Source organism: Pseudophryne corroboree, chromosome 2, assembly GCF_028390025.1.
Source record: "Pseudophryne corroboree isolate aPseCor3 chromosome 2, aPseCor3.hap2, whole genome shotgun sequence".
Taxonomy (NCBI): Eukaryota; Metazoa; Chordata; class Amphibia; order Anura; family Myobatrachidae; genus Pseudophryne; species Pseudophryne corroboree.
Genome location: NC_086445.1, coordinates 330,951,362 through 330,979,268, shown reverse-complemented (window position 1 = coordinate 330,979,268; position 27,907 = coordinate 330,951,362). Strand labels below are relative to the sequence as shown.

Sequence of the window (27,907 nt, the reverse complement as noted above, 5' to 3'; positions counted from 1 at the left end):
CAGACCCTGTCGCTGAAATGATGGGTTTGTTAAAGTGTGCATGTCCTGTTTATACAACATAAGGGTGGGTGGGAGGGCCCAAGGACAATTCCATCTTGCACCTCTTATGTTTTTTATTTATCTTTGCATCATGTGCTGTTTGGGGACAATTTTTTTAAGTGCTATCCTGGCTGACACTGCAGTGCCACTCCAAGGGGTATATTTACTAAGCTCCCGATTTTGACCGAGATGCCGTTTTTTCATCAAAGTGTAATCTCGGGAATTTACTAAACACAAATCACGGCAGTGATGAGGCCATTCGTATTTTTTTGGAAGTTCATGTGTAAAATTACGAATGAATACACCATCGGTCAAAATGCGGCTGTTTAGGTATGAATCACGGTCATTTACTAACCATTCGTATTTGTAATGTCTACCGTGATAATGCATTTGCGGTCGTGAAAAAATACAATTCGTACAAAAGTCCTAAAAAAAAGTAGACCTGCTTTTGATAAGCGTGTTTACATGTGTATTCAATTATTCATTAGTCACACCTGAATGTTTGGCCCTATAAAAGGCTCCCAGGCACATTTTGAATATCTCTCACTCTGAAATGGCGGCTGTTGTGTGTGCTTCAGATTTTTTGGTTGCTGGGGGATACCTGAGAGTGCTCCATGACTCTTCAATAAATCAGGGCCAGGTAAGTGAACATGGTCAGCAGGTTGAACAGGTGCCGCGGAGGCTGCGCCAGCCTCGTTTTTTTAGGGGACGTTTAAACTTAAACGCATTGTCTGATGATAGGGTCATACAGATGTTTAGGCTAAATCGAAACAACATTTTCCGTCTGTATGACCTTGTCAAACTGGGACTAGACCCTGAGACAGCACGCTCTCGCTCTGTCTCAGGCCTGCACAAACTCCTGGCTGTGTTGCACTTTATGGCTACTGGGAGCTTCCAGGCTGTGACAGGCGACGTCATTGGTATCTCCCAGCCCACCTTTTCCAAATATTTGAATCAGGTGAGTTGAAATATACATACACGTCTATGTCTAAGTGTTGCTTCTGTTAGGTCTTAGAACACAGTATTGTATTGAATACAGATCATGACACTCACCTTATATTTATTAATGTCCACTCAGGTTTTGGATGTCTTGGAAACCCATATAAATGCCTCTATCTGCTTCCCTACCCAGGAGTCGCAGTGGCATGCAGTCAGGGTAGCTTTCTATGAGCTTGCTGGCATGCCCAATGTGCTGGGTGCCATAGATTGCACACACGTTGAGCTGAGACCACCTAGGGGCCGCCAATATATTTATACTAATCGACATATGGCCAAATCCACTAATGTCCAGGTGGTTTGTGATACAAATCTAAAAATTATGAGTGTGGTTGCAGGTTACCCTGGCGGCTGCCATGACTCCTTCATCCTCAGTCAGTCATCTCTCTTCGATAAATTTGAGGACGGACAAATGCCTGATGGCTGGCTGCTGGGTATGTTCCAAGTGTGTTGTGTGTATGTGTGTTAACTTCAAACTTCTTTTTTAGGGTAATTATTCATCATACACATGTACTAATGTTGCCTATATCTGTTTTTCAGGTGATGGTGGTTATGGCTGCTACTCTTGGCTACTTACTCCATTGTCCCAACCTGATTCTTCTGCTGAACACAGTTACAATCATGCACATAAGTCTACGCGGAACGTGATAGAAAGATATTTTGGGGTGCTGAAATCTAGGTTTCGGTGTCTGGATAAATCTGCTGGGCTTTTGTTGTATAGTCCCTCTTAGGTGACTAGGATTGTGTTCTGCTGCTGTTTTCTCCATAATCTGTGTTTGCAACAACATCTGCCACATGATGATGAAGAAAACAGTCAGCAAGCAGAGGAGTTAGAAACATCTGGTGACAGTGTGAGTACAGATGTAGGGAGGCAGGTAAGGCAAGAAGTTATTCAGCGATATTTTACCCGTAAGTATTATTTTGTTTTAAATCACCTTGCCTAACCACTTTTATTACATGTATTGTAGGGGGTGAATGTTTGTTTTGTTCGTTAGTGTTTGTTCTTTATACTGGTGTGTACGTTTTTTTTTGTAAAAAAATATAAAAACATTGACATTCATTACCCCATTAAACCATACACACATAGCGTGTTTTACAATGATTGACACGGACACAGGATTTTTTTGGGAATACAATAGCAAAACATTTATTGTGTTACACAAATTTCATGTCTTACTCATTTTTTTTTTGGTGTGTGTGCTTGGTGCAGAGGTTTGTCCAAGGTCGCTGGCCCGTGTTCTGCTTGAGCGTCGAACAGGGGAGGTAACTGGGGTCTGGCTAGGGGTAGTCGTTCCGGAGCTGGAGCTGACTTGTTGTGCTGCCAGCACAGTAATGCTTTGGCTAAGGTTGTGAATACTGGCATTCAGCTGATTATTTGTGGCAGTGTGGCTGGCAACAATTCTGGACAAAGTTTCAGTCACTACTTGGTTGTGCTGTATGACTTGTATTAGGGCTTGTTGCTGCCGCTGTTGCTCATCGATTACTCGAGTTAAATTTGCAAGCATTTGCATGTTGTCCGCCCTGATTTGCTCCATTGAAGTAGCTATTCTGCCTACCTGAACAATCAGTCTGCCCAAGTTCCTACTAATGCGAGGAAGATGATGCGGCAGACTGGCAAGGTGTTGTGTGTGTGTGTTCAGGTAGGCAGTGTTTTGGACCTGTTGTGTGGCCCAACTGCTCCAAAAGTCTGCGGACATTTGTTGCTGGGGTGGAGTTGGGATCAATTGGGGGCTTACGGAGGCTTGGGGCATATCCTGCTGCTGGGTTGGCTGGGTAGGAGCAACGGGCTGCAGGTGCAGTGTAAAGGTAGCCTGTTGGTCAGGTTCCTGCTGGTCGTCCTCGCCCATGATGGTTGGTTCTGTATTGGGGTCACAACAGCCACTGTTTATTTACAAATATATTTCTTTGCTTGTCCTAAACATGGCATACTTAATAATACTCATGAAAATGTTACAGATTTTGTGTTGTCCAAAAAACTTGGAATATTGCCTTAAGAAACACATATGTGCCTTCACAGGCGTGCGCAGACACTGACTGGCGGGTTCCGCACCAAACTTCCCCCCCTCCACAGCATTATAGTGTTCTCTCACCTCCCCTGTCCTGGATATAGACTGCTCACCTGGACAGCCCAGACAGGACAGGGGAGGTGTGAGAACACTATAATGCCGTAGAGGGGGGGGGGGGGGTGGAAGTCCTGTGCGAAACCCGCAATTCAGTTTCTGTGCACGCCTGTGTGTGCCTTCTAATTTACACAACACAATATTTAAAAAATGTGTTTTGTTCATAGACTCTAAGCCATAATGATATGTGAAACACGAAGATATGTCCCCATTTTACATTAATGCATGTTAAAATTGTGTATGGCCATTCCTTTAGATAAACCCAAACAAGGCAGTAAATGTGGTTTCTAACAAACTCATTAATTTGTAAAGCCAGTCATTTTTTTCTTAATCATAAAAACGAAAACTATATTTTATTTGTGTAATTTTCACAAAACATGCAAATGTGTTAAGTTGGACTATGTTTATAAATGGTGATGTGGGCCATGTTAAACATTTGTATTAAACAATGTGTTTTTAAATGGTTTTTTATAAAAATTTTATTACAAAAACAAAATGGATGCTATGGCCAACATGACATCTGAAAATGGGTGCTGTAATTTTGGCCAAAAAACACATGTGCTTGGTAATTGACATTATGGCCATGACTAATAATGTGCCAAAATATAATTGTCTTGACAATACACAAACAGTGGTGCAGCTGAATTAACCATGAGAAGACCTAAGGATTTGAACAGACAATGATATGTGCAAGGTGATAAAGGCACAAGGCAAACAGATTTGTTTTTACATTTATAAAAATTAATAATAAACTTTTTCAGCATATAACACCTTGCACATATCAGTGCTTAGTAAAATTAATATGACTTAGCCATGTTCATTCATAGTCCACACTGTGTCAAACTTTTATTAATTTTTTTTTACAATTTTTTACTCACCAGACAGCTGAGGTGATCGTGGCTCATCACTTTGAGGACTTGCCAAAATTTCCAGAGGTGGCTGGGGCAACACTGCGGAGATGCGCCGCCTGGGTGGTGAAGATGGAGCCGCAGACTCAGACTCCACACGACGTGTCTTACTGGGCCTCCTAGGCAAACTCACAGAGCCCTGTGATGGCCGCCTTAGAGGAGGGCGGCTTGCAGAAGAAGAACCTATGTGAAAAGAAAAACATTATTATTTTTTTGCTTCTATGTGTTTGCCGAATATGTGAATACAGTGAATTCTTACCTGCATTCCCACCATCTTCATCAGTTGGCTGTGGCCTGTCTGTGGTGCTTCTCTGGCGTACTGTTGATACAGTTGAAAAACATTATGACCATACTTTAAATACTCCTTGTTATCTGAACTTCCTTATTGTGATGTAAACATCTGGAACCTAATGTTAAGTAAACTATTTTTTGTTTAAGCTATTCTGGATTCATTAATTGGGTGTGTATTCTTCAAATAAGATGGTGTTGCACTAAATAATCCTTATCGAAAGGTTAATTCTGCACAATATTTTGCTGATAAATTTAAACAACAAATTGACACAAACAACATAAAAAAAACACAATACACATCAATAACAAAAACAAAACAATATTTAATAAATGTTCTTTTAAAAAAGTTAGGGACAAGCAAGATCTCTGATTATGTATTAGAACTACATATACCAGCATGCACTGCAACAGATGTACCATTCACTAATATCAAAACTCAGGCAATGCATGATGGGACTTGTAGTTTGGAAACACCTTTACAGCTACAGGTTGCACAGGCCTGCACTACATCACCAACACAATGTTTCTAATTTTAAAAACACAGTAACAATTAGCAGCATAAAAATTTGTAAAAATGCAATATCACAAAATAATTTAAAACAAACTCACCATCCTGCCTTGGCCGGTCCGAATCCCGGACATGAGTCGCAGCAACCACTTCGGAAGGAATAAGGGACCGCACAGGCTCCTCCCATTCCCGATAAGTAGCACGGAAGGGGTGTCCACCCCCGGTTTGGCGGGCTGATTTGGCCTCCTTGGCCATCTTGGCCTTGACACGGCGCTTGATGTCATAAAAGCGCTTACGACACGTGTCCTCAGTCCGCCTCACCACACCCTCACTATTCACTGCCGCTATAACTTTACCCCACAGGACAGACTTCCTACGTGCCCAAACAATTGGCGATGATGCCTCATCAGCTCCCGCACCAAAGCCATGTTTTCAGCATAGCTGAACTTAACATTGCGCCCAGTCTTGGTAGTGGTGCGTGGCTGCGGAGCCACAGCACCATTGCTATCACTGGATAACGCAGCAACAGGCACCCCCTCCTCCTCCTCACTAACCTCCTCCCTCTCTCTCACCTCCTCCACCTCACTCACCTCCTCCCTCTCACTCACCTCCTCCACCTCACTCACCTCCTCCCTCTCACTAACCTCCTCCACCACACTGACCTCTGACTGAGACATAATCCCTACAAACTACAAAAAACACAGAGAAAAAAAAACAGAAAACACACTCCTCCACTACCACTACACACCACACACCCATCACACACACACACACACACACACACACACACACACACACACACTCAATCAATCAATCAATCACAAACAATGACAATAGACTTTAAAAAAAAAACAAGGACAAAAAAGTAGACAAACTTTGAAAAAACTACACAAGTAAGACAATACTACTTACACACACAGTACAGCACTCAACAATCGAAAAACTCCGCAACAAATCCACCAACAACTCCACCAAACTCACAAACTCCTAATACACCTTCCTCTCTCCTCTCCACTAGCTAAACCCACGAGGTGCGGACGGTTTGGGGCGTTTTTATAGTAATGTGCACAGACACTCCTCCATCGCGAATACAACCAATCACGGACGAGTGACAAAATCGAAACTTAGAAAAAAAAACGCGGCCGTGAACGGACAAACACTGCCGGAACAGACATGTGACGCAGTCGTAAAAAAACCCGAATAACACGGCCGAAAAACAACAAAAACGGCCGCATTCTTACGAAAAAAACACGAATGACATCGACGTCGGACAACACGAAAAATACAAATATGACAGCTTAGTAAATTAGGCGTAACAAATTCAAAAAGTTGCACAAACACACTTTCCATGTCATTCGTGATGATTTTCACACCAAATCGGTAGTAATACGAATCTTAGTAAATATACCCCCTAGATGGGCAAGGTGTTTGTGCCGCCCACTTGGCTCGCTTAGCTTAGTCATCCAGCGACCTCGGTGCAAATTTTAGTACTAAAAATAATATTGTGAGGTGTGAGGTGTTCAGAATAGACTGGAAATGAGTGGAAATTATGGTTTTTGAGGTTAATAATACTATAGGATCATAATAACCCCCAAATTCTATGATTTAAGCTGTTTCTGTGTGGTTTTGGGAAAAAAACACCCGAATCCGACAAAAATTTTTAAGGGAGGTTTTGCCAAAACGCGTACGAATCCAAAACACGACAGCGGAACCAAATCCAAAACCAAAACACAAAACCCGAAAAATGCCCACTGCACATCTCTAATATATATATATATATATATATATATATATATATATATATTTATTTATTTGCAAGCATGCAAGACAAATATTATAAATGTGTAATTTCAGTGAATGTTTGTACAAAGGTGGGCCAAGAAACTCTATTTTACTCCATTTTAAACTTTTTATTATTTTTTTCTTTTTTTTATGTGTGGCACTGCAAGTCTCAGCATGGTAGCATTTTTTTTTTGTTTAGAATTAGGGTGTGCAGTACAGCTTCCCCTTCCAGTGAATAAGGTTAACCAGGTTGATTAAAATATAAATAAAATATTATGGAGAAATGCCTTACCAATAATGACTTAAAAGTATAGTAAATTGCTGGTCCTAAGGCTATACCCTTTGTTTGCATTGTCACAGTCCTTAGACTAATTGCAATATGATAATGTTTACCATATGGGGAAGCTTTGTTCTAGATTGTGTGATAAAAATACATAGGCAGTATAAAAGAGCAAATAAACATGAGCAAAACAACATTTAGGCGCATATATTTAGAAAATAATCATTGGGAAAGCTAGAAATGATGAAAAAGAAAAAAAAAACAGTTTTATTTTAATTTTCCATCTCTAAAACATTAGCTTATGCATCAAGTTTTCCTTAGAAAATTAAGTGTGTATACTTTTACATCACAATATTGTACAGAAAATATAGAGCTATGGCTTAGCAGTGATAGTAGTGAATGTAACTAACTAACTCTATCTTCGCACAACAGAGAATATTGTTTTAACACAGTATTATTAATACTGTACATGTGAAGATCATATTTGCCATATAACAGTGCTGTAACTAGACATTTTAGCGCTCTGTGCAAGAAACAGCAGTGCCCCCCCCATATACAAAACAGGGTCAGTGTGCGCCGTAGACGTACACCAAAAATATAGGGGTGTGGCTTCATGGGGAAGGGGCATGGCCACAGAGCTCCGTTTTACACATTACGGCAGGCAGAGCTCCCTTTTAAACATTACATCAGGCAGAGCGCCCTTTTCCACATTACGGCAGGTAGAGCCCCCTTTTACACAGTGCAGCGGATAGAGTCCCCTTTTACACAGTACAGCAGTTTGAGTCCCCTTTTACACATTAGGCAGGCAGAGGACACCTTTTTTACACATTAAAGCAGCAGAGACCCCTTTTTACACATAAAGCAGGCAGAGTACCCTTTTTACACATTAGGCAGCAGAGTCCACCTTTTTTACATATTACAGCAGCAGAGTCCCCCTTTTTACACATTAGGCAGGCAGAGTACCCCTTTTTACACATTAGGCAGGCATTAGTCAGAGAGAGTGAGTGAGTGAGTGAGTGAGAGAGAGAGAGAGAGAGAGAGAGAGAGTGTAAGTATTATATTTACCTGTGACCAGCTGTCAGGCCTCTCCTCTTCTCCTTCCTGCCCTACACTATGCTCTTTGCAGCGAAGGGCATTGTGGGTGGTCTGGGGCCAGGCTCGGAGATAGGTCTTCTCTCCCAGCACATGGGGACTGGGGAGCGGAGTGGGAGCTGCAGCGCTGCCCGGCTTCCAATGTGAGAGGTAGCCAGGCAATGCAGCTTGGCACCAGGTGGTGATGGAGGGGGGACACAGGCCGGACCCCACATTGCGGCGGTGGAGTGGCCAGGTGGGTGTTGCCGGTGGTCGTGCGCATCTGTGCTGTGTGCCAGGCACTACTGGCACACCTAGTTATGGCTCTTTCATATAATATATGATTGCCTCTAAATAAGTGAAATGATATTGTTGTAACAGGGTTAGAAAAAAGATTCCATCTCCTGGGATAGATCGCAGGAGATCACACAAGTCCAAAGTGTCTGGTGCAACTTGCCTCAACCAGTTTATTAAGTAGCAAAATAAAATAAAACATCAAAATCAATACATTGACGTCTGGCACTAACTAAACATAAGTGATTCCTAACTAATACTACAAAAACACAAGAGGTTTCATAAAGCATAGCTTGATTGATTTTAGTAGCAGGTTTTCTCTCACAGAGACTCTGCAGTCCCTTTTCCCCAGGCAGTGTTAGAGAGTTAATGATCAGGCTGACAGCCTTTTAATATTCTCATGCAGCTAAAATTACCTTGTAGACTACTGTGAGGCTAAAGGCCCTAGCATCCAAACTGGCCCTTAATGGATTGAGCCCACCCCCACTCTCCATCCAAACCCTAGGAACCCTCATCCAGAATTTACCAAAAGTCCAAAAGCTGTTAGTAATACAACTTAAACAGTTTCCTGTGGTTTAAAAATACATAGATTAGAAACCTGGGGCAAATATACCTGCCTTCAAACACTATTCCATTGTTCTTGTCACATAATATTACATACAAAGTTTGCAAACATATATCACCCTTTAAATAGTAAATAGAAATCTTATTGAATTTCAGATGGAAACATATTTTTTGTAAAATATCTGCAACATTATATAATACTAGAATTTTGAACCCAACATTTGTCATGTCATGAGAATGAAGAATGCATGAAACATGTGAACTGCATGGGTAATTATAAATAAATAGTCTTCTACACCTTGCAGATCCTGGCATCATTTTCACTTGACAACCAAGTGCCATTAGTCAGGGATTGGCTAGGGTCAATATTTTGCATATAACAATTATTGCTCCAACTTTTATTTTATGACTATAAGGCGCCATTCTTCCAGGAGTAACACTGTAAAGAAACTCAACTGAGTAGTTAATTACCACAGCGTTTGCACATCTAGAACACTATCTGTCTGTTTGAATGAAAGTGCTTTATTTTTAACATCTCTGAGTCTTTTTATTATTTATCTCTGCTTTAGTCTATCACTCAGTTTATTTTGCAGTCTACTCTTTCTTCTGTTGAGGCTGTCAGATTTTTCTTTTTTTAACGTTTTTTTTTTCTCTCTTAACCCCCCATTCCCCAATACCCCTTTTCGCCATCTTGAGTAATATTTCTTTGTCTCTCCATTACTTTTACTCTGTCTTTCTAATAGTTAAAATGTTTTTTGCTTTGGCATGTTTTTATTCTCTCTCTCCTATACTGTGACTCTAACAGAGGATATTAAGCACGAATCACAGTGTAAAAACCATGTCCATTCCAGATCAAGACAGTGTACAGCACAGGCGTTAAAGTGAGCCGGAACGGGGCAGTTCCGCCTCCTCCGGCTCAACTAACCCGATGTGTGCCCGGCACCGCAGGGAGATGCCGGGCGCCCACTGAGATTGTGTTACCAGCAGGCGCCCGGCTCTCTCTCCACAGCGGAAGCCGGTGGCAGAAGCTCACTACTGAGATCCGGCTTCCGGCTCCCGGCTCTGTCAGTGCGCGCTATGGAAGAGAATCGTAGAAAGTTTAGAAACATAGTATTTGTCAGAAGATAAGAACCACTTGGCCAATCTAGTCTGGCCTTTGTTTTTTACCATATTTTTATCTCAAACCTTATTTGATCCTTATTTCTTTGTAAGGATATCCTTATGTCTATCCCATGCATGTTTAAATTGCTCTACTGTCTTAGCCTCTACCACCTCTGAAGGGAGGCTATTCCACTTGTCCAGTACCCTTTCTGTGAAGTCATTTTTCCTCATATTTCTCCTGAACCTCCCCCCCTCCAGTCTCAGTGCATGTCCTTGTGTCCTATTGCTTCTCTTCATTTGGAGAATGGGGGTCATTCCGAGTTGTTCGCTCGCTAGCAGATTTTAGCAGCATTGCGCACGCTAGGCCGCCGCCCTCTGGGAGTGTATCTTAGCTTAGCAGAATAGCGAACGAAAGATTAGCAGAATTGCGAATAGAAAATTCTTAGGGGTATATGCAATTACCGGCGAATCGCGACAATTTTTCACCCGTTTTTTAATTCAACACAATTCGACCGTCGAATTCCGGCAAGTGGGTGCCGGAATTCAACATATTCAATAAAAAACGGATTCGACAGTTCCGCTGTCGAAAAACGGACGATTTGACGGATTTTGATCCGATTTTTTAAAAACGGGGAAAAACTGTAAAAAACCCGGGGAAAAATTGTGTGGGGTCCCCTCTCCAAAGCATAACCAGCCTCGGGCTCTTCGAGCCGGTCCTGGTTCTAAAAATCCGGGGGGGAAAATGACAGGGGATCCCCCGTATTTTTAAAACCAGCACAGCGCTCTGCGCCTAGTGCTGGTGAAAAAAATACGGGGGACATAAAGAGCAGGGGTCCCCCGTATTTTTAACACCAGCATCGGGCTCCACTAGCTGGACAGATAATGCCACAGTCGGGGGTTACTTTTATACAGCGCCCTGCGGCCGTGGCATTAAATATCCAACTAGTCACCCCTGGCCGGGGTACCCTGGGGGAGTGGGGTAATGCCAATCAAGGGGTCCCCCCCAGCCACCCAAGGGCCAGGGGTGAAGCCCGAGGCTGTCCCCCCCCATCCAAGGGCTGCGGATGGGAGGCTGATAGCCTTGAGAAAATTGAAAGAATATTGTTTTTTCCAGTAGTACCACAAATACCAGCATGCGGGAGAAAAACGGGCCCGCTGGTACCTGTAGTTCTACTGGGAAAAAATACCCAAATAAAAACAGGACACCCACACCTTGAAAGTACAACTTTATTACATACATGTCGACACACACACATACTTACCTATGTTGACACGACATTCGGTCCACTTGTCCAAGTAGAATCCACGGTGTACCTATGAATAAAATTATACTCACCTCAATCCAGTGTCCGGATCTTTTAAAATAATCTTCGTACTTGGCAAAACAACAAAACGAACACCCACACCAAACGGACTGAAAGGGGTCCCATGTTTACACATGGGACCCCTTTCCACGAATGCCGGGACCCCACGTGACTGCTGTCACAGAAAGGTCCCTTCAGCCAATCAGGAAGCGCAACTTCGTGGCACTCTCCTGATTGGCTCTGTGCGCGTCTGCTGGCAGATAGCGCATCGCACAGCTCCCTCCATTAGTTTCAAAGGTGGGAACTTTGCGGTCAGCGGTGGGGTTACCCGTGGTCAGCCGCTGACCGCGGGTGACCTCACCGCTGACCGCAAAGTTCCCACCATTGAATATAATGGAGTGGCTTTGCGATGCGCTGTCTGACAGCTCAGACGCGCATAGCCAATCAGCAGAGTGCCAGGACGTTGCGCTCGCTGATTGGCTGAAGAGACCTTTCTGTGACAGCAGTCACGGGGGGGTCTCTGCATTCGGGGAAAGGGGTCCCATGTGTTAACATGGGACCCCTTTCAGTCCGTTTGGTCCGGGTGTTCGTTGTTTTTTTTTGCCAAGTACGTGGATTATAATCTGGACACTGGATCAGGTGAGTATAATTTTAGTCACAGGTACACATGGATTCTACTTGGACAAGTGGACAGAGGTCGGCGTGTGAACATAGGTAAGTATGTGTGTGTCGACATGCGTGAAATAAAGTTTTACTCTCACGGTGTGCGTGTCCTGTTTTTATTTGGGTATTTTTTTCCCAGTAGAACTACAGGTACCAGCGGGCCCGTTTTTCTCCCGCATGCTGGTACTTGTGGTTCTCCAAGTACCAGCTTGCTGGGGAGGCTTGCTGGGACTTGTAGTACTACTGGAAAAAACAATATTCTTTCAATTTTCTCAAGGCTATCAGCCCCCCATCCGCAGCCCTTTGATGGTGGGGACAGCCTCGGGCTTCACCCCTGGCTCTTGGGTGGCTGGGGGGACCCCTTGATTGAAGGGGTCCCCACTCCCCCAGCCAGGGGTGACTAGTTGGATATTTAATGCCACGGCCGCAGGGCGCTGTATAAAAGTGACCCCCGGCTGTGGCATTATCTGTCCAGCTAGTGGAACCCGATGCTGGTGTAAAAAATACGGGGGACCACTACTCTTTTTGTCCCCCTTATTTTTTGCACCAGGCGCAGAGCCCGGTGCTGGTTTTAAAAATACGGGGGATCCCCTGTCATTTTTCCCTCCGGATCTTCAGAACCAGGACCGGCTCGAAGAGCCCAAGGCTGGTTATGCTTAGGATGGGGGACCCCACGCAATTTTTTTTCTGATTTTTACCATTCCATTTAAAAATAATAATAATAATAATAATAATAATAATATTTTTAAAAATATATAAATAATACTTGTGCCTCCAAAATAGACAAACCAAGTACCTAATCCCTTCTAATATTAATAGATATGCTATTACCAATAAAAAAAAACACAAAAAAAAAAACATGTTTTTAAAATTTTTAATTAGATTCCGCCACCAAAGTGTGGCGGATTGAAAATGACGAATTTACTGTTTAAAAGCACTGTTGATGAATTTCCAAATTTCAATTGAATATACTTTTGGCGAATTGCAGCATTTGTACCATTGCAGAAATGTCGAATTTGACAAATGTCGAATTTCAAAAAGTCGAATTTGGAAAATCCGTTTTTTTGACGGAAAGTACTGAATTGCATTGTCGAAATTTTTTTTTGGCGAAAATGTCCCGTTTTTCGACATTTTTGGGAATTCGACCGCAATTGCATATACCCCTTAGCAGTTTCTGAGTAGCTCCAGACCTATTCACAGATTGCGATCAGCTCAGGCCGTTTCGTTCCTGGTTTGACGTCACAAACATGCCCTGCGTTCGGCCAGCCACTCCTCCGTTTCTCCAGACACTCCCGCGTTTTATCCTGGCACGCCTGCGTTTTTCCGCACACTCCCAGAAAATGGCCAGTTTCCGCCCAGAAACACCCACTTCCTGTCAATCACACTCCGATCACTTCAACGATGAAAATCCTTTGTTCGGACGTGAGTAAATCTACTAAGTTTTGTGTTAAAATACTTAGCGCATGCGCGCTGCGTACCATGCGCATGCACATTTTAGCCTTAATCACTCCGTTGCGAAAATCGGCAATGAGCAATCAACTCGGAAAGACCCCCATGTTTCCTCCTGGACTTTCTTAAAACCCTTGATATACAGTATTTGAAGGTTTCTATCAAGTCCCCCCTTTCCCTTCTCTGCTCCAAACTATACATATTGAGATTTTTTAGTCTTTCTGGGTATGTTTTGTGATGTAGGCCATGCACCATTTTAGTTGCCCTTCTTTGTACAGTCTCTAATGTATTAATATCCTTTTGAAGATATGGCCTTCAGAATTTAATACAGTATTCTAGATAAGGCCGTACCAATGACCTATACAGTGGCATTATTACTTCTTTCTTTCTGCTGCTGATTCCTCTCCCATGACGTCTCTCTCATAGGGCCTAATTCAGACCTGATCGCTAGCTAGGCTTTTTTGCAGTCCTGCGATCGCATAGCCGCCGCCCATAGGGGAGTGTATTTTAGCTTTGCAAGTGTGCGAGTGCATGTGTAGCAGAGCTGTACAAACAGAACTTGTGCAGTTTCTGAGTAGCCCAGGACTTACTCAGCCACTGCGATTACTTCAGCCTGTATGGGACCGGAATTGACGTCAGACACCCGCCCTGCAAACGCTTAGGCATGCCAGCATTTTCCCAACCACTCCCTGAAAACGGTCAGTTGCCACCCAAAAACGCCCTCTTCATGTCAATCACCTTATGATTGGCTGTGCGAATGGATTCTTCATAACACCCATCACACAGCAATGATCCGCTTTGTACCTGTGCGATGCACCTGCGCATTGCGGTGCATACGCATGCTCAGTTTAACACGGCGACTAGGCGATCGCAGGACTGCAAAAAAAAAAAAAAAACTAGAGTTCAATCAGGTCTGAATGACCCCCTACTTCTGGGGAGCCAGACGCCAGGAGGATCACAGCGGTCGGACGTGGGAGCGGGGCTTGGTAAATATGTTGCTTTTTTCTAAGTGTGTTAGCGGTGCATCTACCAGGGGCAAGCTACAGGGGGGAAACTACTGGGGGGCAAAATATCGGGGGCTAGCTACAGGGGGCTAACCAGGGGGGGCAAACTACAAGGGGTCAACTACTGGGGGCAAACTACAAGGGCGCATTACTACTAGGGGCATTACTACTTGGGGCAAACTACTAGGGGCATAACTACAGGGGCTAAACTACTGGGGGCATTACTGTTTTGGGGCTAAACTACAGGGGGCAAACCTACAAGGGGGCAAACTACAGGGGGCATTACTACTGGGGGCTAAACTACTTGGGGGCAAACTACAAGGGGACTTAACTACTTGGGGCTAAACTACTAGGGTCATTACTACTTGGAGCAAGCTACATGGGGATAACTACTGGGGGCAAACTATAAGGATGCATTACTACTGGGGGCATAAATACAGGGGTAAACTACTGGGGGCATAAATACAGGGGCTAAACTACTTGGGACATTACTACAAGGGGGCTAAACTACAAGGGGGCAAACTACAGGGCGCATTACTACTGGGGGCTAAACTACAAGGGCGCATTACTACTGGGGGCATTACTACTTAGGGCAAACTACTGGGGGCATAAATACAGGGGCTAAACTACTGGGGACATTACTACTAGGGGGCTAAACTACAGGGGGGCTAAACTACAAGGGGCAAACTACAGGGCGCATTACTACTGGAGGCTAAACTACAAGGGGGCTAAACTACTTGGGGCAAAACTACTTGGGCATTAGTACTTGGGGCAAACTACTGGGGGCAAGCTACATGGGGCTAACAACTGGGGGCAAGTTACTGAGGGCAAACTACAAGGGGGCAAACTACTGGGGGCAAAGTACAGGGGCACATTACTACTGGGGGCATAACAACAGAGGCACATTACTACTTGAGGCATAACTACAGGGGCATTAATACTGGGGGCATATCTACAGGGGGTCTAAACTACAGGGGGCTACACTACAGGGTGGATAAACTACCAGGGGGGGGGGCAAAACTACAAGGGGACAAACTACAGGGGGCTAAACTACTGGGAGCATTACTACTTGGGGCAAACTACATGGAGCTAAACTACAGGTGCTAAACTACTTGGGGCATTACTACTGGGGGAGTAAACTACAGGGGGCATAACTGCAGGGGATAAACTACAGGGGGCATTACCAATGGGGGCTAAACTACATGGGGCAAACTACATGAGTACTAAACTACAGGGGCTAAACTACTGGGGGCATTACCACTGGGAGGCTAAACTAAAGTAAGGGTAAACTACTGGGGTCATAACTGCAGGGGCATTATTACTGGGGGCATAACTACTGGGGCTAAACTACAGGAGGCTAAATGACTGGGGGCATTATTACAGGTGACATTACTACTGGGGGCAATACTACACAGGGGCATTACCATTAAGGGCATTACTAATGGGGGCGCTACTACTGAGGGCATTGTAAAGGGGCACTTCATAAGGGGCATCACTCCAGAAGACATAAGGGGCACTACTACTGGAGGCATTGTATAAGGGGCACCACTACTATGGGCTCTATATAAGGGGCACTACCACTGTGCGCACTACCAGTACAGTGCACATTGCATAAGGAGCACTACTTCTGTGGTCATTGTAAAAGGGGCGCTGCTGCTGTGGTAATTGTGTATTATGGGGTGCTACCACTGTGGGCATTATGTGTATTAGGGGTGCTACTACTGTGGGCATTATTACTATTGTGTGACCACGTCCCTTTCTTTTTGAGACCATGCCCCTTTTTGGGGCGCATGCCTATGGCGCGGGCAATACTTGTATTTCATGGGTGCCGGGAGGGTGTTCCACCCCATCTCTAGGACCAGTTTAAGCACTGGTACAGCATATCTTTTCCGATGATATGTCTGAGAACCCAATCAGTGTAATCAACTACCCTCTGCTCAATGCTAAATATAGCACTGTGCAACAGTGAAAATGTTTACGACATGAAAATAGTAACTTCTAATTGATTTCAACATGTGAATGCGACATTTAAAACTCTAATTTAGCTATCAGGTCTGAGATATAGCTCATTTATGATGACATAGGGATTTTTTGATATATACTATTGAATTTTGACATCCAGAGAGTGTATAGTTTGGCATATCTGAATACAGGAATGCTGATTCATGCATTATAAAGTGTTTGTTTTTTTAAATGGGTGCTGAGGGGTTTATTTGCTGCCACAGCTAACTGTGCGTAACATACAGTATAGTGCTGGGGGACATGCTTTAGAAATGGGATGCCGGTAGTCATGCGACTGACGCCGGAATCCCAACACCACTCAAGAGACCAACAGCCGACATCCTGAAGGTGAGTATCAGTGTTTAGGCTTGCGGGGGGGAGGGGTTAGTCCTAGCTGCCACCCCCAAGGATTAGTTGTAGCCTCCAACCTGCGAGGGCTAGCCCTAGCCAGCACCCCCCGAGAGATAGGGTTAGGGTAGGGGTGTAGAACCATTTAGACCCCCCCCCCCCCCGATGTCTGCATTGCCAGTGTTGGGATGCCATGGTCCTGACCGCCGGCAAATCATATGTATTCCCTACAAACAGTAGGTGAAACAAGTGAAGTGTTATTTTGATATCATGTGTATGTTAAATGCTTCATTACTGTATTTGGACCTGACACTTCCTGCTTGGCATTTGGGGAATCATGTTTTGTGCTCCAGGTTATATATTTGTGAGCTATTTAATGCAAAAATATAATGGACAGGTCATTTATTGCTTTTCTTTGTTGGAGAAAGTAGTGCCATGAGTAAATTCCATGGATGGACCAAATCATTGGCTCTTGTAGCTGCCACTTTCTGGAAAAATAAAACTATTTAAAAAAAATTCAAGACTGGTGTGTGCCCTGCTCTTTTTATGTTTGGATATTGACAAGTAGGTGTATTTAGAATTCTGAATTCCTTAAATTAAGTCTGCACTTACTGAGCATTACAGTAAAAAAAAAAAATGTAAGTAGGAATTTTATTTTTATATCCATATGTCTATAATAAAGGGTTGTAGTTATGTGACTGGCAGTCAGGAGACCGCTGGTCACAACACCTCCCCCTACATCCCGCCCCCTGAGAACCACAACAGTCGGCATGCCAACTAGCAGGAACTATTCTCACTCTTGGGTGTCCACAACCCCCATAGAGTGGGAAAAGATAAGTAGCCACCGAGCCCGTAATGTGGTGAGCGCAGTGAAAGCGCAAGGTGCTTGTTGTGCTTGCACCCCCTGCTGGCATTCTGCTGACAGGATACCGACAGAGGTATTCTAACCGCCGGTTACATATACCCATCCGATTATTAATACTGATAAATGATCTTGTCCTTTATATTATGAAACAAACTCAACTAGTTATACAGTATATGGGTTAAATCAATTACTTTTAATTTGTTAGTCAGTTTAGAATTTGCGCTACTTATGTTTCAGTATCCATATTAAAAAGTGAATCTTCTGTCTATATTTTCTTATTCTGTAGTGATTTAAATTGATGCAGTAAATGTATTTTTCAAGGTTGTGCGTGCAATCAATAGAATTTGTCTTTGCAAGGATATAAATTCCCATTTCTTCCTACAAAGTCTTATAGTAAATGGCAGTGATGACAAGCCTTGGGCTGTGTGTGCAAAAAAAAAAAAAAGAAAACAAATAGAATAAGTGCATACTAAGGGTCTAGTGCTATTGCTGTACTGTATATTCAGGGTAACAAAATAATGATTGTGGAGGTTTAAGATAGATAGAAAAATACCAGAACCAATATATCAGAGCTGATGGAGAGGATGGCTGCATGAGACGGAGCACTAATGGTCTTGTTTAGGGTCAGTCTTAAACTTAATAGCAATTTACAATTTTTTAAAAAAGTCTAATTCGACCATCGACTTCCTGACCTTGCCTTAGACTCCATCTCCTTGTCATACCTAGATGAGATTAGACTGGCTATGACTTAGGGTGCAGCTTCAAGGAGCGTACACAAAATGATAACAAATCGTAGCACTCAATAGAAATATATGGAAGTTAATGACTGAACTGTATAGCAAAAAAGTACCCAAGTCGCTTGGAGCAAATTAATTGCTCCGTGAACCAGAAATAAAAATAAAAATATAAAAATAAAAATATATAATAAAAAAACTACAAATATTATATCCACCTCTATATAAATTATATAATTAAAACACTTACAAATACATATGCAGGCTTCCTTTTCCCCAATAGTACCTCACCAGTCTTTATTTCTGAAGGATAAGTGTTTTTTGCAGTGTAAATGACTTTTGAAACACTGTGGTCAAATGACAGCCCAACACTGAAGATCCAGACATTGGACAGGGTAAGTATTTTTCTAACCTTAACCCTCTAGGGCTAACCTTCAGGGGTTGGTGGCTAGGGCTAAGCCCCCTTAATGCCTAACCCTAACCCCCCCCCCACCCTCAGTATCCAAACCCTAACTCCCCCCAGGGCCCTGACCCTAACCCGAACACCAGTACTTACCTTTGGGATGTCAGCTGTCTGTGTTACAGCACCAGTCTCCTGATTGGTATCGACATTCTGGTGTTGGTCACATGACCACCAGCATCCCCACCGCCGGGATGCCAAATGCATCACGTTCCTGCTGTTCTTCCAAATATGAATAAGGAGACTGCTGTTCCTGGTCCTGCAATTTAATTTTGCTGCTTCCAGAGCAGCTCTAAAGCATGGAGATTGGGGAGCTATACAAAAACGTCATTTATTTTTGCTGCTGAAGTTCAAGAGCTAGAAGTTCAAATGACTGCATGGTGAACTCTGCTCCGACTGGCACAAAAGTGAAGGATGTGTAAAAGGGGACACAGTCAGGATCTCGACAGAATACTGACAGCAGAATTCCAACAGTCACAATGCTGATGGATCCCAATGGTATGTACTGGGGTTAGCATTAGGCACTAGCGGGAGGGTTAGGGTTAGGCTGCAAAGGTGAGGGTGGTTAAGGTTAGGCTGCAAGAGTGTGGGTTAGAGTTAGGATAAGGCAAAAGGGTATGATTAAAATACTGTGATCCATCAGGATTTTGACCATCGGGATGCCGCTGTTGGAATCCTCACTGCTGTGATTCTGACTGCCCCCAGGATTTTGAATCCAACCCATTTGAAATTAAGGTCACATCACCTAACGTTAATTGTTAGGTGATTTGTCTATTCACAGGTTTTTGTCTCCTAGCTCATGATATTTGAATAGCTGTTACCAGACCTTGAAATGTATCTGCCCTGCTTCTGCCTTTGCCTTACTATATTCTTGTCACAACTGAGGGCTGGTGCTGACCAGGGGAAGCCTCAGTTGTAGGGGCTGAGGTATATGTGAACCTGGGAGGCAGTACAGAGTTCTTAGACATACAGGGAACCTTTACCACAGATGCCCAAAGGCGTGACCACGACAACAAAGGAAAGTTCAAAGGTTTTATTGAAACTCATCTCACAAGCATATGTCGGCAGTTAGCAATATTAAGAACAGCATATAAGTCACAGTTCCCAGGAGTGCATATAGGCAGTCTCTAGGTGTGGTATAATTAAGCACAGTCTTGAAGGACTTGGAGATGATATGTTCTTACCAACACCGATGCTCTGGGTAGCTGATGGAAAACAGAAGCTGATGACTGAACTGCCGGGTTGTGCCAGATGGGACTGGTCCAATGGTAGAGCTGAGTTGATAGTGCAGGAGCGCACTAATGTGGCTTGAGTGCGAGGAATATACGGGTGATGCTTGAGAGCGCAGATACAGGAGATGCTTGAGAGCGCAGATACAGGAGATGCTTGAGAGCGCAGATACAGGAGATGCTTGAGAGCGCAGATACAGGAGATGCCTGAGAGCGCAGATACAGGAGATGCCTGAGAGCGCAGATACAGGAGATGCATGAGAGCGCAGATACAGGAGATGCCTGAGAGCGCAGATACAGGAGATGCTTGAGAGCGCAGATACAGGAGATGCTTGTGAGCGCAGATTACCGGAATACAGGAACAGGGCACCGCTGGAAGCTGGAGTTATAGTAATCTGCCAGACGCAGGGTGCAATGGGAGATCGATGGCGGAACACCGATGGTGACTGGAGATCGATGGCGGAACACCGATGGTGACTGGAGATCGATGGCGGAACACCGATGGTTACCGGCAAGGGAGAGCACCGCTGGAAGCCGGGTAACTGCCGGTCACAGGATGCAATGATGAGACACTGCAGAGTCAGGCTGCACCATGAGGATAGGAATTGGTGCCAGTCTCTAGTGGAGCTTGCAGACGGCGATCACCACAATCAGGAGAGACAGCTATCACTAGGATGACAATTGAAGCGCTGACAACTTTCCAGCCCAGGAACAGGATATTTATACCAGCTGGGAAACAGGGATTGGCTGGCTGATTAAGCAGAGTCTAGAGTGCAGCTGCTGGACAATTAGGCAGAAACCAGAGTGCAGCTGATAGGCTGAAAAGTAACGTGATGAAAACAAACATGGCTGCGCCCATGTTTGAACTTGGAGGGAAAGACTGTTTGTAACTTGCATGTGAGATTTAACCATGAAGCTGCCAGAATCACAGTGAAGAGATTTGAGACAATGAGATGCAGCGTGCTGCACACAGACAGTGCTGATGGAATCCAGGCTTGGAACGCTGGGACAGACTCAGGAGGCATTTGGAAGGTAAATACTGATAAAGAATTACCTGGATCGTAACAATTCTCTGTATCTATTCCACCATATTACCTTATCCGTTGTCTGCTTGTGACCTCAGTGTGCATCTCCTGCTCTGAATTATTCTGCACTTTTTGCTGTATTGGAACTATGTCTCACCTGCTGCTGGACTTTCTAATCCCAGAAACATTGGGAATAGTTGAGAGGCTTAATTGTCAGTTTGATTACCGTGTACAGGTGTGTCCTCATACATCTAGCCTCAATATGCCATGCAGCGTGAATATGCCATGCAGCGTGAATATGCCATGCAGCATGAGGCTCTGCTAGCATTTGTTTTGCTGACAATACAGTACGTCTTAACCACATTTTATACAGGAGACTGTGATATTTAATTTGATCTGTAACACTTGAAAATATCTACAGCTTATTATTTACAGAGTAAATGAATAACAGAATGTTGATTTTCATAAACACATTCATTTTATACTGTAAATTATAGTAATCCCTTTAAAATAAATATTTTTAATGGTCATTTATACAGAATTGCACATGCATACATTTTATCTGTAACGTGTATATATTATCACTATGTATTATAAATACCACTTTGTTTAATTCCATCTACATCATGTGATGTAAACATATGTAACATCATCTTATTCTCGGGATCAGGCCTTCAAAATCAGTTTAATTATTTATTTTATTTTATGCTTTCCTATCATATCGCTAACAAATGACATACTGTACAAATGTACATTTATTAGCTTCTTGCATTTTTTGGGGAGAAAGTATTTGTTGAGAAATGTAATCTTGTGATACTGTGCCTACAAGGTCCAGCCACAGTAACGTGCTTCATGTTGACCCTGTTGTCCTGCACCAAACCCCTTTGTTAGAGCTAGCATGTGGCACTTCCCGAGCTTTGCTCCTACATACAGTATGTCTTTGTGACCACTGGTAACAGAGGCTGACTATTTGAAATGTTCCTATTGTATTTATGCACCAAGCAGATGAGTTCCAGAGTATTAGGCTCACCCCCTTGCTCCAGTATCTTGTGATCTCTGCTGTGTATGCTCATGTCATGTGTAATGCTGGCTAGAGTCTATCTCCACACTGTAATATACTCTGCATCTCTACTTGTTTTGACCCAGGCTTTGTCCATGACTATTCTCAGTGATATTGCTATTGTTTATCCATGAAATCCCAGTTTATTGACTGTGGCTTTGTTTGTGACTTTCCTTTGTATAATCCGTGTGTCTTAAAAAAGACCTAAATTGTACCAGATCCAAGACTTCTGACTTCTCTTAGTGTTAACTATCATCACTCTATCATACCAGTAACCAGCACTAGGGAACACATCCTGCATACTGAGCACAGAGAAGTCCATGCATCCTTCTGATGTAGATTCTGTACCCTTGATACTAGTACTGCAAGTACAGGCTGATAGTGCTGTTCCATATGTAAACAGAGGAGGCATCAAGCCCTAATAGCAAAGTCACCCCCCCCCCCCACAGTTTATATGAGAACCATCGTTATATAGGCAGTCCAATGCGAAATGTGTATTAGCAGTAATAAGGCACAACAAATAAGTCAGACCTAGAGCACGTTATGTCATTGAGAAAATTATGTTGTGTTTTAATTTTCTGAATGATTGATTTCTTGCACTCATTACTTATCATGTAATTAGCTTTGAAGTTGAGATATAATTCCTGCATTTTGTGAAATAATATATTGTTAGGGTCTCCTGCTCTTTGCTGCCACGTCGTCATGGCAACCGGGAGAGACAAGTGCTAGCGGAGTAACCTGAGCGTAGCTGATACTCCGGTTCGGGTCTTTTGCTGTGCAGTGGTTACAGGCTCTGTGCACGGCAGGGGATCCGGTGCTGGTTTTTGTGCTCACAGTCTGTGAGGTCTGAGTGGGGCGTGGACAGCACCTGCTATATAAACCCTCTTCTCAGGTTAGGCAGATGTTGCTGAATCTTTGTTGGTTAGTCAGTTCCTGAAAGCTAGCTAGTACTGTGTAAACTTTGTATTTGTTTGTTGCTTACTGCAAATAGGCCTTGGGATTTGGTATTACACTCTGCCAATCCAGACCTAGCAGTAAGACTGGAGTCAGTCGTTTAACCTGCTGGGGTTCTTTTGCTACTCTGTGAACCTTGCAAGTTTGCGGCTGTATTCTCAGACTTGCCTGCCAAAATCCTTTCTCACTGTGCAAGGTGTTCAGGTGTCAGTTTAGTGGCAGTAAGCTGAACCAGTGCACTGCAAGTGAGGACTAGGATTGTGGAGACTCTCCTTGTGTCTATTATTCCATCTCTGACCAAGGAGTTTACTGCCACACCCGTTGGTAACCCTTTAGGGTTTTGCTGTTGCCCTTAGCAACAGCATTTCGGGTTCTCTACGTATTAAATCACAACATCTCGCTTCTTTCCATCTGAGCATTCCTAATACTAGGGAGACACCCAGTTTCTTAGCCTTTGGGCTTCTCTGTTCACTTTGTGTTTATTTTGTTACCCTATCACCTTCTGTGTATGTAATGTCATATTCCCCAGTCTGTCTGTGAGTTCATTTGTTTTGCATCCCTCTCCGTTCAGACACCAGTACATTCCTGCTGGCACTGGTGTGCATAACATATTCAGCAGCCTAATACTCCTGTTGAAATTTTGTGGGAATATGGAGCATACCCCTCAAAATACTTTGCAACAGGTGGTCGATCAGGTGCAGGTCCTGACTCAACAATTTAATGATTTGTCCATTAAAATGCACACCTCGCAGGCCGCTGGCGGAGCTCCCGCAGCAGCAGTGCCTTCAGGGGTTAAGGAGCCGAAAGTAAATCTCCCGGATCGTTTTTCTGGAGATCGCTCGCAGTTCTTTTGTTTCAAGGAGAGCTGCAAGCTATATTTCCAGCTTAGGCCTCAGTCTTCTGGGTCGGAGATTCAGCGGGTGGGCATAGTGATTTCCTTGCTACAAGGAGACCCACAGGTCTGGGCATATGGGTTGCAGCCTGACTGTCCGTCGCTTAAAAGTGTTGATGCTTTTTTTACGGCACTGGGCATATTGTATGATGACCCTGACAAGACGGCCTCAGCCGAGGCTCAGATTTCGATCCTTAAGCAAGGGCGAAGGCCAGTTGAGGTTTATTGTACGGAGTTTCGGAGGTTGGCCCATGATACCCAGTGGAATGACCCAGCCCTGAGACACCAGTACCGAAGAGGTCTTTCTAACCAGTTAAAAGACCAACTGGTACAATATCCCTTGCCTGATAGCTTGGATCAGCTCATGCAGTTATCCATTCGGGTGGATAGACGGCTGAGAGAGCGCAGGCTTGAAAGGGAGACCGAGGTTTCCTTCTTTCCCAAGGGAACCTCAGACTCTGAGGAATATTCCGAGGAGCCTATGCAGATTGGGGCTACCCGCCTCTCCTCGCGTGAGAAGACGCGGAGGAGACAGCAGGGGTTATGTTTGTACTGTGGGAATAAAGGTCATGTGGTAGTATCATGCCCAGAAAAGCCGGAAAACTTCAGGGCCTGAGGGTGATGGGAAATATCCTGTCAGGTCAGAAGTCAGAATTTCCCAAGAAGACTTATCATTCCGGTGACCTTGAAGATCCTCGGTCAAACTGTCAAGACTGAGGCCTTTGTGGACAGTGGGGCCGACGGGGTTTTTATGGACCGCCAATTCGCCCTGAAACACTCTGTTCCCTTAGTACCCTTGGCATCGGAAATTGAGATTTGTGGGTTAAACGGGGAACCATTATCCCAGGGTAAAATTACCTCTTGCACTAGCCAGATTTCTTGTTTATTGGAGCCACACACTCTGAAAAATTGTCCTTTTATGCGACTGTCTGTACTTTTGCCCCATTGGTGTTGGGGTTACCCTGGTTAAGGGCCCACAATCCTCAATTTGACTGGGTCTCTGGGGAGATTCTTAGTTGGGGTACTGATTGTTTCAGGAGTTGCTTGAGCCTTCCAGTCAGGCTTTCGCAGCTAAGTTTGCCAGGATTGCCAGGATGTTATGCAGATTTTGCGGACGTGTTCTCCAAAAGAGTTGCAGAGGTACTACCTCCCCATCGCCCCTATGACTGTGCCATTGATTTGTTGCCGAATGCTAAGCTTCCCAAGAGCAGGTTGTACTCCCTGTCACGTCCTGAGACTCAGGCTATGGCAGAGTACATTCTGGAGAACTTGGCTAAGGGATTTATCAGACCTTCACAGTCTCCAGTTGGGTCGAAGTTCTTCTTCGTGGGTAAAAAGGACGGTTCGTTGCGACCCTGCATCGACTTCAGGGAATTGAACCGTATCACGATTAAAAACTCATACCCACTGCCTCTCATTTCGGTCTTGTTTGACCAGCTTCATACTGCCACCATTTTTTCTAAGATTGACCTACGCGGTGCGTACAATCTAATCCGAATAAGAGAGGGGGATGAATGGAAGACTGCCTTTAATACCCACTCAGGGCATTATGAATATTTGGTGATGCCTTTTGGGCTCTGTAATGCCCCGGCAGTCTTCCAGGACTTCATGAACGATGTGCTCAGGGAATATTTGGATATATTCTTAGTTGTATACTTAGATGACATCCTAATCTTCTCCCATTCCCTGGAGGAACATCGGAAGCATGTACGCTTAGTCCTCCAGAAACTCAGAGACCACCCGCTTGGGGCGAAGCTGGAGAAGTGCGAATTTGAAGTTCAGCAAATCGTATTTCTAGGATATATTATCTCCCCAGAAGGTTTCCAAATGGAGGGTTCCAAGGTACAGGCAGTCCTGGATTGGGTGCAGCCCACTAGTTTGAAGGCGCTTCAGCGTTTTCTGGGCTTTGCGAATTTTTAAAGACGATTTATTGCTGGATTTTCGTCTATAGTGGCGCCCTTGGTGGCACTCACTAAGAAAGGGGCGGATGTTGCTCACTGGTCTTGTGAGGCCAAAGCAGCTTTTGCCCGTCTCAAAAGGGCATTTGTTTCGGCCAAGGTGCTGCGACACCCAGATCCAGAGCGTCCTTTTGTGGTGGAGGTGGATGCCTCTGAGATGGGTATTGGGGCAGTGCTCTCTCAGATGGGGGTGTCTGATAATCGCCTTCATCCCTGTGCTTACTTTTCCCGTAAATTTTCGCCTGCCGAGATGAATTATGATGTGGGTACCCGGGAATTGTTGGCTATTAAGGATGCACTCGAGGAGTGGAGACACTGGCTTGAGGGGGCTAAGTTTGTGGTCTCAATTCTCACCGACCATAAGAATTTGGCATATTTAGAGTCAGCGAAGCGCCTCAATGCCAGGCAGGCACGATGGGCTTTGTTTTTTGCTCGCTTTCATTTTTTGATAACATATCGCCCTGGGTCAAAAAACATCAAGGCTGATGCACTCTCGCGGAGTTTTGCTCCAATCAAGGAGACCACCGAGGAGCCATTGTCCATTGTGTCCCCATCATGTATTAAAGTGGGCATTACCCAGGACCTCTTGTCATTAGTCCTTAGAGCACAGGAGCAGGCTCCTCCAGACCTTCCGGTAGGTCTTTTGTTTGTGCCTCCTAGGTTAAGACAGCGAGTGTTCCTGGAATTCCATGCCAAGAAGTCGGCAGGTCACCCGGGTATTGCCAGAACTCGGGAGTTGCTATCTAGGGCAGTATGGTGGCCCTCGGTGGCTAGGGATGTGGATCAGTGGGTTCGGGCATGTGACATCTGTGCCCGAAATAAGACTCCTAGAGGGGTTCCTGTTGGCCCATTACATCCACTCTCTATTCCATCCAAGCCATGGACCCACATTTCAATGGATTTTGTGGTGGACTTGCCCAAATCCTCGGGGATAACAGCCATCTGGGTTGTCGTTGACAGGTTTTCGAAGATGGCGCACTTCGTTCCATTGGTTGGGCTGCCATCGGCCAGACGCCTGTCTGAATTATTTATGCTGCATGTTGTGCGCCTCCACGGGTTGCCACTTGATGTGGTCTCTGACCGCGGTTCCCAGTTTGTGGCCAAATTCTGGAGGGCATTTTGTTCCGATCTCCAGATTTCTGTCAGCTTGTCGTCAGGCTACCATCCGCAGTCTAATGGGCAGACTGAAAGGGTGAACCAGTCCTTGGAGCAGTTCCTCAGGTGTTATGTCTCCAAGTGTCAGACTGACTGGGTTGCTCATCTGTCCATGGCGGAGTTTGCCTATAACAACGCGGCTCACTCTGCTACAGGGATCTCTCCCTTCCTTTGTGTGTATGGGCATCATCCTAAGGCCAATTCTTTTGACCCCCAGGACTCCACGCCTGGTGGTTCCTGTGTGGTTTCGGTCCTTAGAGGTATTTGGAGGAAAGTGAAGAAAGCCCTTGTGTCTGTGTCATTAGTGACCAAAAGGGTTTTTGATAAGCGGAAAAGACCCTGCAGCTTCAAATTAGGAGACTTCGTCTGGTTGTCTACCAAGAATTTGAAGTTGAGACAGCCATCTCATAAGTTAGGCCCCCGGTTCATCGGTCCTTATAAGATCACTAGGGTTATCAATCCGGTGGCATTTCAGTTAGATCTACCCCGTTCTTTGGGTATCAATAAAACATTTCATTGTTCCCTTTTAAAACGGGCGATTAGTAATCCTTCTTCCAGTGGAAGACCTTCCCCTCTTCTGATACGTGGCCAGAGGGAGTTTGTTGTTGAAAGGATTCTTGACTCCAAGATGGTTCGGGGTCGGCTGTCATTTTTGGTGCACTGGAAGGGGTATGGCCCGGAGGAGCGGTCGTGGGTGCGCAGTTGTGATCTTCATGCCCCCAGACTGTTACGCTCTTTCTTCTCGCAGTTCCCCGATAAACCCGGTGGTAGGGGTTCTTTGACCCCTCGTCAGAGGGGGGGTACTGTTAGGGTCTCCTGCTCTGTGCTGCCACGTCGTCATGGCAACTGGGA

The 27,907-nt window shown here is 44.5% G+C and overlaps 1 protein-coding gene and 1 long non-coding RNA gene across 2 annotated transcripts; one reads left to right on the top strand and one right to left on the bottom strand.

The window, feature by feature from the left end:
- Nucleotides 1–1,779: 1,779 nt before the first annotated feature.
- Nucleotides 1,780–4,500, top strand: LOC135050781 (uncharacterized). The gene is made up of 2 exons (XR_010241813.1): nt 1,780–1,944; nt 4,037–4,500. It is a non-coding gene; the product is annotated as an uncharacterized LOC135050781 (long non-coding RNA).
- Nucleotides 2,202–4,378, bottom strand: LOC135050423 (uncharacterized). The gene is made up of 3 exons (XM_063956920.1): nt 4,323–4,378; nt 4,034–4,246; nt 2,202–2,893 (listed from the first exon to the last, which is right to left on the bottom strand). Exon 3 carries the CDS (start codon nt 2,880–2,882, stop codon nt 2,202–2,204), a length of 681 nt encoding a protein of 226 aa, XP_063812990.1. The 5' UTR covers nt 2,883–2,893; nt 4,034–4,246; nt 4,323–4,378.
- Nucleotides 4,501–27,907: the final 23,407 nt, after the last annotated feature.